At 60.0% G+C, this 11,576-nt stretch overlaps 1 protein-coding gene across 1 annotated transcript; it reads right to left on the minus strand.

The window, feature by feature from the left end:
- Positions 1-213: 213 nt before the first annotated feature.
- On the minus strand, positions 214-10,604 carry FGFR4 (fibroblast growth factor receptor 4). The gene is made up of 18 exons (XM_030808510.1): positions 10,486-10,604; positions 8,446-8,589; positions 7,484-7,747; positions 7,314-7,394; positions 7,038-7,204; positions 6,339-6,462; positions 5,637-5,827; positions 5,372-5,510; positions 4,825-5,018; positions 4,605-4,750; positions 4,403-4,524; positions 2,711-2,821; positions 2,439-2,629; positions 1,981-2,103; positions 1,807-1,877; positions 1,425-1,562; positions 959-1,064; positions 214-829 (listed from the first exon to the last, which is right to left on the minus strand). Exons 2-18 carry the CDS (start codon positions 8,534-8,536, stop codon positions 680-682), a joined length of 2,409 nt encoding a protein of 802 aa, XP_030664370.1. The 5' UTR covers positions 8,537-8,589; positions 10,486-10,604; the 3' UTR covers positions 214-679.
- Positions 10,605-11,576: the final 972 nt, after the last annotated feature.

The following is an 11,576-nucleotide window of genomic DNA, read 5'->3' on the forward strand; positions in this document are numbered from 1 at the left end:
GGGGCAGCGGAGGTGGCGGAGCCCATGGTCTGGTCCAGTGCCCTCAGTCCATGTCCTGTAGGCAGAACTCTGCTGGAGGGATCCCTCCACCTCACCCCCCTCCATGTTGCTCAGGGAAGACCCAGGCACACAGAGCTTTATTTCAAAAAAATAATTTATAAAACGCCATTTGCTCCTGTTTTTGGCAGGTTTCCAGCTTCTCTGGGCTCAGGGGCCAATGCTCCCGTCAAGACGCTGGGGCAAGCAGCAGCAGGGGAGGTGTGGGGAAAGGGGGTTCAGAGGCCCAGAACCTCCTGCTGGTATTGGGAGGCAGGAGGTTTAGCATAGCAGCTCTCCAGCCAGGCTCAGCCAAACCCGAGATGGGGGCTAAGCACCAAGGTCCAAGAGGCCGAGCAGAACCCTGACATTTGGGCCATCAGGACACAGGCACGGCAGCTCCAAGGGCAAGGGCACGGCCTTGAGACTTGAGTTGAGCTGTAGGTTGGGAACCCAAGGCCAGAGCAGAAAGACCCTTTACGAACTCCAGGACCAAGGAGGGACCTACCCGAAGCAGAACCAGAGACCTGGGACAGCAACTCTGGGCCAGGGGCCCCATGCTGCCAAGGTCAAGCACTCACTGCGCCTGAGCCCCAAGGCCCAAGGCCACCAGCCTATGTGCCTGCACAGCCTTGAGCCTTGCTCATGTCTGCACCCCAGACCCGAAGGGGAAGGAGCTGGATCCCAACGGCAGGGGGTCGTGGCTGAAGACAGAATCACTGGAGGAGCACGTGCTGCTGGCGTCCCCACCAGAGGCGGAATAGGGTCCGAAGGTCAGGCGGAGGTCGAGATACTGTGGGGAACAGAGCTGGTCAGCCTCTGCAGCACCCGGGATGGGACGGGGCGCATGTCCACGCGGTCAGGCCAGATGAGGCCTGGAGGGGAGCAGGCAGAGGGAGGTGGTGGGTGGGAGGGGCTGTACCTCCTCAGAGACGGCCAGCAGGACCTTGTCCAGCGCCTCCACCAGCTGCTTGAAGGTCGGCCTCTGGGAGGGTGCCGCGTGCCAGCACTCACGCATCAGCCCATACCTGGGAGAGGTGGGGCGGAGGGTCACAGGGAGCCTCAGGCCTTCAGGAGGAAGGGGAGGACCGGGGGTTCTCTGGGTGGGGAGGAGTTTGGTGGGGAGTTTGATGAGGGATAGGAGGGTCATCAGTGGAAGCCAGGCCAGGACACTCCACTAGGCTGAGGAGGAGGAAGAGGAGGAGGAAAAGGAGGAGGAGGAGGAGGAAGAAGAAGGGGAGGAGGAGGAGGAGGAAGAAGAAGGGGAGGAGGAGGAGGAGGAGGAGTTGTTGTTAGTGTTGTCTTTCTGGCCGGAGCACACCCTGCGGCCTGGTCAGGGCAGAGTAGGAGGACTGGAAAGGGGGGTTGAGGGCAGGGTGAGGCCTCACAGCTCTGGGGGGCAGTGTGGGGGTCGGTCCATCCGATGTCCCTCCCGCAGCAGCGAGAACAGCTCCTCCACCGGGATGCCAGGATATGGGGAGCCCCCGAGGGTGAAGATCTCCCACAGCAGGATCCCAAAAGACCACCTGGAAACAGGGCCAGGGCTCAGTGTGGCTCAGCGCCCTCCCTATGACCGGGGTTAGGACGGAGGACCCCACAGGCATGACCCACCACAGCTGGTGGGGATGGGCTCCTCCTGGAGTCTGGGCCCACTCGGGTCCCAGGCCAAATCTGAAGGAGCCTCCAGCCCATGACTCCTGGGGCCACGTGACTTTGGGCAGTGCCTTGCCCTTTTTGTGGGGTAGGACAGTGACTGCTGGCAGGACTCACACGTCACTCTGGTGTGTGTACACCCGGTCAAACAAGGCCTCGGGTGCCATCCACTTGACAGGCAGGCGGCCCTGGAGGGGAGAGAGGGCCTCAGTGCGGAGTCCCATAGGTCCTCATGCCACCCCGGGTCCAGTCCCCCTCCACCCCCATCTAGTTCTGCCCCATCTCCCTCACGTTGCTGGTTTTCTTATAGTAGTCAATGTGGTGGATGCCGCGGGCCAGCCCAAAGTCAGCAATCTTCATCACATTGTCCTCGGTCACCAGCACATTGCGGGCAGCCAGGTCCCGGTGGATACACTGTAGGGAGCGGGGGCTTGGGTGCATCAGGACACCTGGCCTGGAGCTGAGCACACACCACCCCCAGGCAGGCCCGGGGGCAGGGGCCCTCCACCCACTTTACAGAGATGGAGGTCAAGGTTTAGAAACGGGGAGTGCCTTCTCCTGCGTCCCCTCTCCCCTCTAGGGAAGTGTGAGGAACAAGTGGGGAATGCAGGAAAGCATGAATGCCTGGGGACACTGAGGTGGGGTCATGAAAAAGAGCAGAGAGGGAGAAGTTGGGACATTTAATGCCACAGGCCTGAGAGAGTGGAGCTGGAGAGATTGAGAGGGGCCCAGAGCCTTACTGCCTGTACCTTCCGGGACTCCAGATACTGCATGCCTCGGGCCACCTGATAGGCACAGGAGACCAGGACTGGGAAGGACAGTGGCCCCTCACTGCTCCGAGGACCGTCAGGGCTGAGGTCGGGGCCTGGGGGGCGCCGGGCCCGCAGGAACTCCCGCAGGTTTCCCTTAGCGGCGCACTCCACGATCACATACAGGGGCCCTACAGAGGGAGCGGAGGGAGTGTGGAGAGACTGACGAAGCTTTGGCTCTGCACCCTAACGGCCCATGCAGCCAGCCCCACCTTCCTGGGTGCAGACACCCAGCAGGTTGATGATGTTCTTGTGTCGGCCAATCAGTTTCATCACCTCCATCTCCGAGACCAGGTCGGCCAGGTCCTTGTCAGAGGCGTTGTCTGTAAGGGCAGCAGACGGGGTGAAGAGGCTGGCCTCCAACTACATGAGGGAGCATGCAGAGGCAGGGGCAGGACAAAGAGTACTGGACCAGGGCTACGTAGGTCTAGGGCTGAATCCTTGCTAGGCTGTGTAGCCTTGAAAAAGTCTCCTAGCGTCTCTGAACCTCAGGTTTGTCTTGTGGGAAACAGAGTAGTGGGTCACACCCTACCTGTCACAGCAGTTGCAAGGATGCAACTGTATCAAGGATCTAAGGGGCAGGCCTTCCAGTGGGCAGGCCCAGGAAACAGGAGAGAGGGGAAGAGCTGGGAGCAGGAAGGAAGGAAGCTGCCTCTGGAGGGGTTAGCGGTAGTCCCTGCATGGGGTCAGAGCTTCTGGGTACGGAAAGCAGGCTGGCGCCCTGGGGTCTGTTTGACCAGGGCCTGGCTTCCAACTGGCCTGGGAATTCAGGGAGCTGGCGGCAGGCAGGGCGCAGCCAGGGAGCTTAGGAAGAAGGCTGCTCTGGCTTCTCTGGCTGAGCCCCTGGGGCTGACCTGTGGCCCTGGGCCAATGACATAACGCTCCCCACCCACACACGCCAATGTCACAATGTGCATTTCTCAATCCTTGCCTCCCAGGGAGCACCAGGTGGCCCCAGCTGTGTAGAGAGGAGGGGAGGAGCAGAAGAGCAGTTGAGGCCATTCTTGCAGAGGGGGCTGGGGAACTGCAAGGAGAGGCCCTGATGGGCGGGGTGCAGGAGTGCCCAGCAAGAGCACCCCAGGGCTGGGACTGGGTGCAAGCAGAAGGGCTGTCCTCCTTCGGCAGTGGACGTGGGGGGCAGACCTAGGGAGGGTCCAAGGGAGGCTGAAGGTGTGTCTGGGGGGAACCGTAAGGAAGGAGGTAGAGGGCCTGTGAGGCTGATAAGGAGATGTGAAGTCAAGGCTGACACAGACTAATGCTGACAGCGGATATCAAGCCTGTCACACCAAATTCTTCTCATCATCGTCACCCCAGTGGTGAAGATTTATTGAGCCCTGACTATGAGCCAGGCACTTTCCACAATCCTTGGGCTGGGAGTAGGGACTGTTATCTACCCCATATGACACGAGGGAAAACTGAGGCTCAGAAGTCACTTGCCAGGGTCAGGAGCAGAGGTGAATTGCAGGTTTAAGGGTGGGATCCCACAGCCTCTCTCGGCTCCAGGGCTCACCTGGTAGCACCGTGGGCCCCTTCTGTTAGTCCCAATGCCACAGCACCTCCTCCAGGTTGCCACACTCACCTTTTATTTTTATTTATTTGTTTATTTTTTAGATAGGGTCTCACTCTGTTGCCCAGGCTGGAATACAGTGGCATGATCATGGCTCCCTACAACCTCCAACTCCTGGGTTCAAGGGATCCTCCTGCCTCAGCCTCCCTAGTAACTGGGACTAAAGGCACACACCACCACACCCAACTGATTTTCTTGTTTTTTTTTTTGTAGAGCTGAAGTCTCGCCATGTTGTCCAGGCTGGCCTCGAACTCCTGGATTCAAGCGATCCTCCCACCCTCAGCCTCCCAAAGTGCTGGCATTACAGGTGTGAGCCACCACACTGGGCCACACTCACCTTTGAGCATCTTGACGGCCACAGTGCTGGCTTGGTCAGGCCAGGCAGGGTCCATGCCAAAGGCCTCTGCACGTACTACCTGGCCAAAGCAGCCCTCGCCCAGGGGCTTCCCAAGCACCAGCCTGGAGATGGAGAAAGTCCAGCCTCAGACCTCCGAGTCAACCCGGCGCCCGCGTCCCTGCCCCCACACAGCTCAGCGCACCTGTCCCGGGGGAACTCCCATAGCGGGTCGAGAGGTAGATCTAGACTCACGAGGCCGGCGAGCAAGGCGGGGCCGCTGGAGGAGAGCCGCACGCCTCGTACCAGGGATGAGCTTGACTTGCCGGAAGAGCCTGACTCCAGGGAGAACTGCAAAGTGGGAGACTTGGTTCTGCCTGCTGGAGTCAGGCTGCCACATGTGAGGCGGGGGATGCGCCCAGTACCTGTCGGGCCAGAGGGAAGCGGGAGAGCTTCTGCACAGTGGCGGGTGGGCGGGGGTGCCGGCCGTGGAGCGCCTGCCCTCGATACAGCCCGGCCAGCAGCAGGAGCACAGCCAAGGCCAGGGAGCCCGACGCGTACAGAATGATGTCCGTGTACCTGGCCTCGGGCACTGCCGCGGCCCATGTGGGGTCCTCCTCTGCCCTCGCACATGAACACAGACAGACAGACAAACTGGTCAGTGGTGAGACTGGCCGCCCCATGCCCCCAAACTCAGTCCCTCCCAGCTCCCAACATATGTGGGGGCACACACGGAGGAAGCTATAGTTATGCCCAGTCCCAGGCACCCATACCTCAGCAGAGGGTCACATGGACGGGCACTTGTGGAGAGGCACAGAGGGGCTGTCATACAGCTCAAACCCACAAATCCACACACTGCGCCCCAGGCCAGACCCCACAGGCCAACAGAGACTGACCACCCAATAGGCCACAGCCCCCACTGCTGGCCCAAAGGGGCATCTCGCAGCATCTCCTGGCCCTTCAGGTGCTCACCTGGCAGCACCGTGAGCCAGGCAGACTGGTAGGAGAGGCCGATGGAATTGCCTGCGAGGCAGGTGTACTCGCCTGCATCCTCGGCTGACACGTTCCGCAGGTACAGGACCTCCACCTCTGAGCTATTGATGTCTGCAGTCTGGGGAGGGGGACATGCTCTGGGGTCACAGCAGGGCCTGGGGCCACACTGTGGCCAACAGGGAAGCTGGGGAGCCCCCACCCCCAGGTGGGAGAAGAATGGGGCCCAGGCTGTAGCAGGGTGCACCTTTAGGACTTGCACATAGGGGAAGCCGTCGGCTCCGAAGCTGCTGCCGTTGATGACGATGTGCTTCAGCCACTGGATGTGGGGCTGGGCATCGCTGTACACTTTGCATAGCAGCTCCACGTCGCTGCCCACCACGGCTGTGGTGTTGGCTGGGAGCCCGGCCTGCAGGATGGGCCGGTGCGGGGACCGCTCTGGGGACCGGGCAAGGCAGTCAACCCTGACCACTGGCACCCATGGAAGCACCCTGTTTGCCTCCCTCCAGCCTTCCTCAAGTTCAAGGGAGGGACCTTTCTGCAGCTTCTTGTCCGTCTCCTGCTTACCCTGCTTAAACCTTCCCTGGCTCCCCATTGCTTCAGGTCAAGGACAACATCTCAGCCTAGCATTCAAAACCCTTCACCACCTGGCTCCCCATATAAACGCCACGCCCTACGAATATGCTGGCCTGCAAGTGCAGGGCATTTGTTATACTCAGGCCCTCAGCTCAGGCTGCGCCCTCTGCCTGGATGTCCTTCTTGTTTTTCCTCTTGGCAGACCCCTGCTCCTCCAGCCCCACCCTAACCCCTGTGCTTTCTCCTGACCCACCTGGTCACCAAGCTGCTTGACTCATCTGAGTCCATCCTGCCCGCCAGACTAGACCCCAGCAAGAGGGCACAACTGAGCCCAAGATGGGTCAGGCCTCCCCGTTCCCGGCCCCGCGCTCACCCAGCACATCTAGCAGGTAGTTATAGCGGATGCTGCCCACAGCATTCTCTACCAGGCAGGTGTATGTGCCGCGGTCTGAAGGCACCACGCTCTCCATCACGAGACTCCAGTGCTGATGGCGCAGCTGCAGGCAGAGAGAGTGTCCGGGACCACTGGACCATGTCCACCAAGGGGCCCAGAGGACCAGGAGGCTAGATCCTCATCCTGACCACAGGGCTCTTCTCAAGCTCTCTAGGCCCTGAGAACATCAGGCCCAGGCCAAGGACTATGGGACAAAGGAGTAGGCTCCCCAGTGTGCTTGAGTCTTGGGTTTGAGCCTTTGGAATTTGAGCTCTCCCTCTCCCTAGCTACTCTGAGCCAGCCCTTGCCTTCTCTGAGACTCAGGTGCCTCATGATAGCATGGAGCCCAGCCTGCAGGGTCTCATCAAGATGATGAGATGCTAAGGTCTATTGAGACCAATCAGTCAGTGATTCTTCTCACTTTACAAATAGAGTTGCTGAGGCTGAGAGGTTAAGTCACTTGCCAGAGAGTAGCAGAAGGGGAACCAGAGCTGCCCAGGTCCACAGTTCAGGGCTCCTTCCGGGGCCCGGCAATCGCTTTACTCATTCGATTGATTTATAGGTATGCATGTAGGTATGAGGGGACTGAAGAAGGAATGAAAATGGGGGAGCAGACAGTCTTAGAACCCAGAGACTCACCCGAATGCCTCCAATGCGGTTCTCCCCATGAAAGGCCTGTCCATCCTTAAGCCAGCGGATGGTGGGCGTGGGGTTGCCTGCAGCTGGACAGCGGAACTTGACGGTGTTCCCCGCAGGTACCGCATGCAGTTTCTTCTCCATGCGCTGGGGGTGTGTCCAGTAGGGTGCTGGAGGGCAGGGGAAGGCCCCTAGAATGACCGTGTGTTCCCACATAGACCTCTTCTTCTCAGTGATCAGATGAGCAGCGGGGACACAAGTCCTTGGAGACTTACTGACCTTGCTGGGGGTAAATGTGCCTATTCGAGGAGGCCCTATGGGACTTGGGGTCCTCATCATCGTTGCTGGAGGTTGAGGAGTCTACATCAGGGACAGAGGGAAGCATCTGAGGTCCAAGAGGGGCAGGTCTGTCTCCCCAGGCATCCCTTAACTCCCTGCTAGTCTCTTACCATCTATAATCAAGGTGAGATTCTGCAGGACGATCATGGAGCCTCGTGCCAGGCAGAGGTAGCGGCCAGCATCCTCAGGTAGGAAGCTGGCAATCTCTAGGCGGCCCCTCCAGCCCCGTACACGGCCAGTAGGTGCCAGGCGACTGCCCTCCTTGTACCAGTGGCCACCACGCTCAGCCCGCCCACAGCACAGCCGCACAGGCTGCCCAAGGGCTACCGTCAGCTCCTGTTCTTGCTGCTCCAGGCTGGGAGCCAGGCAGGGCTCTGTGGGCAGAGGGCAGAGGTCAGCAGACCCCGCAGCCCCATCTGAGGCAGCCTCCTGTGTACAGAGAACACGCCGCACATGCAAGGCACAAGCACCTCGCAACGCATGCTGGAGGAGCCACCGCTCCTTGACACCCGCACGGCCACATGCTGCGGATGCCACACCCAGGGCAAATGCCACACTCTTGGGGCATGTCACATACACAGCATTTAGTGCACATGACGTTGGCCAAGACACACACACACACACACACACGCATACACACACACACACACACGGCACATGCTATTGGTGCCACATACAGGGTCATGCTGCACCGGGGCATATCACCCTCATAATGCATATACCACACATGCTGCCTGGACCTCCTAGGTCACACACCCAGTGCACAGAACACACACACACACACACACACACGCACACACACACACACCCAGGCAAGGAGCTCACCACCAGCTCTGCAGCCCCGCTTAGGGCCCTGCGCCCTGCAAGGCCAGTCCTCTCTCGCAGACACAGAGATAGATGAATGCTTGCTGGAAGCCAGGCATTGACTGAGTCTCAGTGGTTGAGCCCTGCCCTGCTGCCACCTTCTCAGGGCCTGGGCAAGGATCCTTTCCAGCTTTGCTCAGCCCAGCAGCCCCCTCCTGGTGCCCACTCTTCCCACCCCTGCCACCCTCTCCCACCTCAGAAGCCATACCCAGCTCCACTTCCTCAGAGGCCTCCAGGGACAAGACTGGAGGCCCAGGCACACTCAGCAGGACCCCCAACAGGGCCAGCAGCAGCCGCATCTCCTTCTCACAGCTCTCAGGGCCCCAGGCTGGACTTCCCACCAACAGCCTTCCTAAAATAGGGACGGAAAAGAGCTCCTGCTACACGTGCACCTTTGCGGGGGCTTTTCCCTTATTTTGCAGATGAGGAAACCGAGACAGGAAGTGGCCAGCAGATGTGTCCAAGTCCCTGGCCAGGCTGTGGCAGTGCAGACTGGAAGGAGCTCTGCAGTAGCCAGAGCCTAAAGCCTCCCCACAGTAGGTTGTGCAAGGGGTCTGAGCTGGGCTTCCTGCTCTCCCTGAGTCCTGCTGGGACCCTGGCACACGTTCACAGAAAGAAGTTTTGGATTCTTTTCTTGGAGGGAAGCAGAGAACGGAGACATATCTTCTGCATGCTCTCGGCACACATAATTTATTTTTTGCTGAATAAATGAATTGATTGCCGAAGAGCCAAAAAAGAAAGTGAAAAATGATACAAGGCCAAACTTCAGCATCTGGATGTTATCTGATCCAATCCCCATTCCTTACAGCATTACTGACATTTCCAGGGCTGGGTGCTCACAACTGACAAGGCAGCCCCTTCCGTGGCAAGCAGGACAGCATCCCTGGATACCTCTGCTTGTTATGCACCAACTCCATCTGAGACACACACGGTTTTGTAAAGAATACAGACCCTAATTATCCATCCGCCAGAGCCCAGTTCAAATCCTGACTCTCACCAACTTGTAATTCCTTGTCTCTGTCTCTCTCTGGCTTACTATCCTCATACGACTGTTTTGAGATGAAAGAGATAACGTGCATCAGCACTGGGCACACAGAGTGGTGGAATGTTCTCCTCCCTGTGCCCGGCCCTAGAACTGTTAACCTGTTGCCCTGGGTCTGCCCTCAGCCAGTCACCTCTGATTCCGATGCTGTTACTGTCAGGCTGTGATGTACACACACCCCAGCTGGCTATCCTCTTCCAAATGCTACCAAGGACGCCTCTGTTACCCAAAATAGAACAGTGAGAACTGAGTCTCAGCTGGGACAAAGGAATCGGGTGACTGCTGCAGTCCTAGGGGCCTATGGGTGGCACTGGTGTCTCTGATCTACCCTGCGTGGGAAGCCTATCACACCTCCTCCTCCTTGGTCACTGCCACTCCACTTCCAGTCCATCTGGCTTCCCCTGCCCCTACTCAGGGCAGGTCACGGCCATCTCTTGCACGGGCCTTTGGAAACATCCTCTCTCTGGGCTCTTCAACCTTCATCTTCCAGCAGAGTTTTAAAAAACTACAAATCGGCCGGGTGCGGTGGCTCACACCTGTAATCCCAGCACTTTGGGAGGCTGAGGCGGGCGGATCACGAGGTCAGAAGATCGAGACCATCCTGGCTAACACGGTGAAACGCTGTCTCTACTAAAAATACAAAAAATTAGCCGGGCGTGGTGGCAGGCGCCTGTAGTCCCAGCTACTCGGGAGGCTGAGGCAGGAGAATGGCGCGAACCCGGGAGGCGGAGCTTGCAGTGAGCCGAGATCGCGCCACTGCACTCCAGCCTGGGCGACAGAGCGAGACTCCGTCTCAAAAAAAAAATAAAAACAAAACAAAAAAACCTACAAGTCTGCCGTGTCACGCTCCCGGCTTGCAAGCCCTTAATGGCTACCTGTGCCCAGCAGGATCCAGCTCAACATCCTAGGGCTCCCTCTCTGCCGCTGCCTATCTCTTTGGTCACACCGTCTGCCCCTTCAGGAGCGCTGAAGCCATTGGCTTTCAAAACTGGGCACATGTGCTCTCTTGCCCATCCCTGTGTGCCCCTCATTCCTCTTCTCTACCTGACTCAGATACTGCTGTCTCTGAGCCCACTCAACTCTCAAATCCAGTTGGATCCTCCTTGGTAAAACTCCCTACTAAGCTCGGCTTGGCAGAGAGGGCCGCTCTTTGGGTACACATCTTGGGCTGGGAGTGGGTGGGGAGGCCCGAGATTTTATTCCTACCTCAGGCTGCCCTGATATCAGAGTCCTTAGTCGAGTCACCCGTGGCTGCTGACCGCTGACCGACCACCCCGCACGTGGGAACGGAGGGCCTGCCTTAGGCATCAGGCAGTCCTGGGTTCACCTTCAGCCTCCCGCACTCGCGCTGGAGGCCCCCGGGCACTAAGTGACTGAACCTTTCGGGGCCTCAGCTCCCTCATCTCTGCCGCCTGCGCGAAGACAGCCGCAGGGACAAGCGCGCTTGTCCTCCCCCACCCTTGCCGGGCCAGCCTTGGGGGAGGTGTGAATCAATGGGTCCCGAGGGTAGCTGCACAGGGCCAGCCTGCCCCCGACTCGGTGGGCAATGAGTAACCAGCTCCGCGGCCGGGGTGCTCTTTGGACGGAGAGGGACAAAGGGCCCTGTGTGCACTGCGGGTTACTGATTTACCGCCCCCTCCACCCCCTGCCGCCCGGCGGACGCCCAGGTCCCCTGCGCCGGGAGGGGCAGTCCCCGCAGCCCCGCCGCCGCTCGCCCCCTGGCGGCTGGGAGCGCAGCCCGGGCCCACAAGGGTTGCGGCTCACCTCGAGCCTGCGTGACTCCGCGCCCAGCACAGGGCCCTGCTCACCTGGCTCCTCCTCACCTGGCTCCTCCGCCGCCTCACTCCCAGCTCCAGCCGGCCGCGACCCCTGCACGCAGCAGGTTCCGCAGACAGCCCGAGCGCTCCTCCGCCAGGAGCAAGGAATGTACCCGCGACGGCGGCGTGGCCGCGGGCGGCCCACCTCCTGCCCCGCCCCGCCCCTCGGGCCCGCCCCCTCCTGCTCGGGCCCGCCCCCTCCTGCTCGGGCCCGCCCCTCCTTCCACGCCCCCTCCCGGGCCCGCCCACCTCCTGCCACAGCCCCTCGGGCCCGCCCCGCCTGGACCAGCTCGAGCCGGAGAGAGGTGTGGCCAAGATCCCCGCCCACCTGGAGAGCCCCGCCCCCGACCCAGTCAGCCCACTCCCGGGACCCCGCCCCAGCCTATACACACACCCCTACACGCAACCCCCTATACACACCCCATTCAGGCTCCGCCTCTTTCGCCCCACCCAGGCCCCAGGCCAGGCTTCTAAATTCTA

The sequence above is a fragment of the Nomascus leucogenys genome, unplaced genomic scaffold (genome assembly GCF_006542625.1).
Source record: "Nomascus leucogenys isolate Asia unplaced genomic scaffold, Asia_NLE_v1 Super-Scaffold_3019, whole genome shotgun sequence".
In the NCBI taxonomy this organism is placed as follows: Eukaryota; Metazoa; Chordata; class Mammalia; order Primates; family Hylobatidae; genus Nomascus; species Nomascus leucogenys.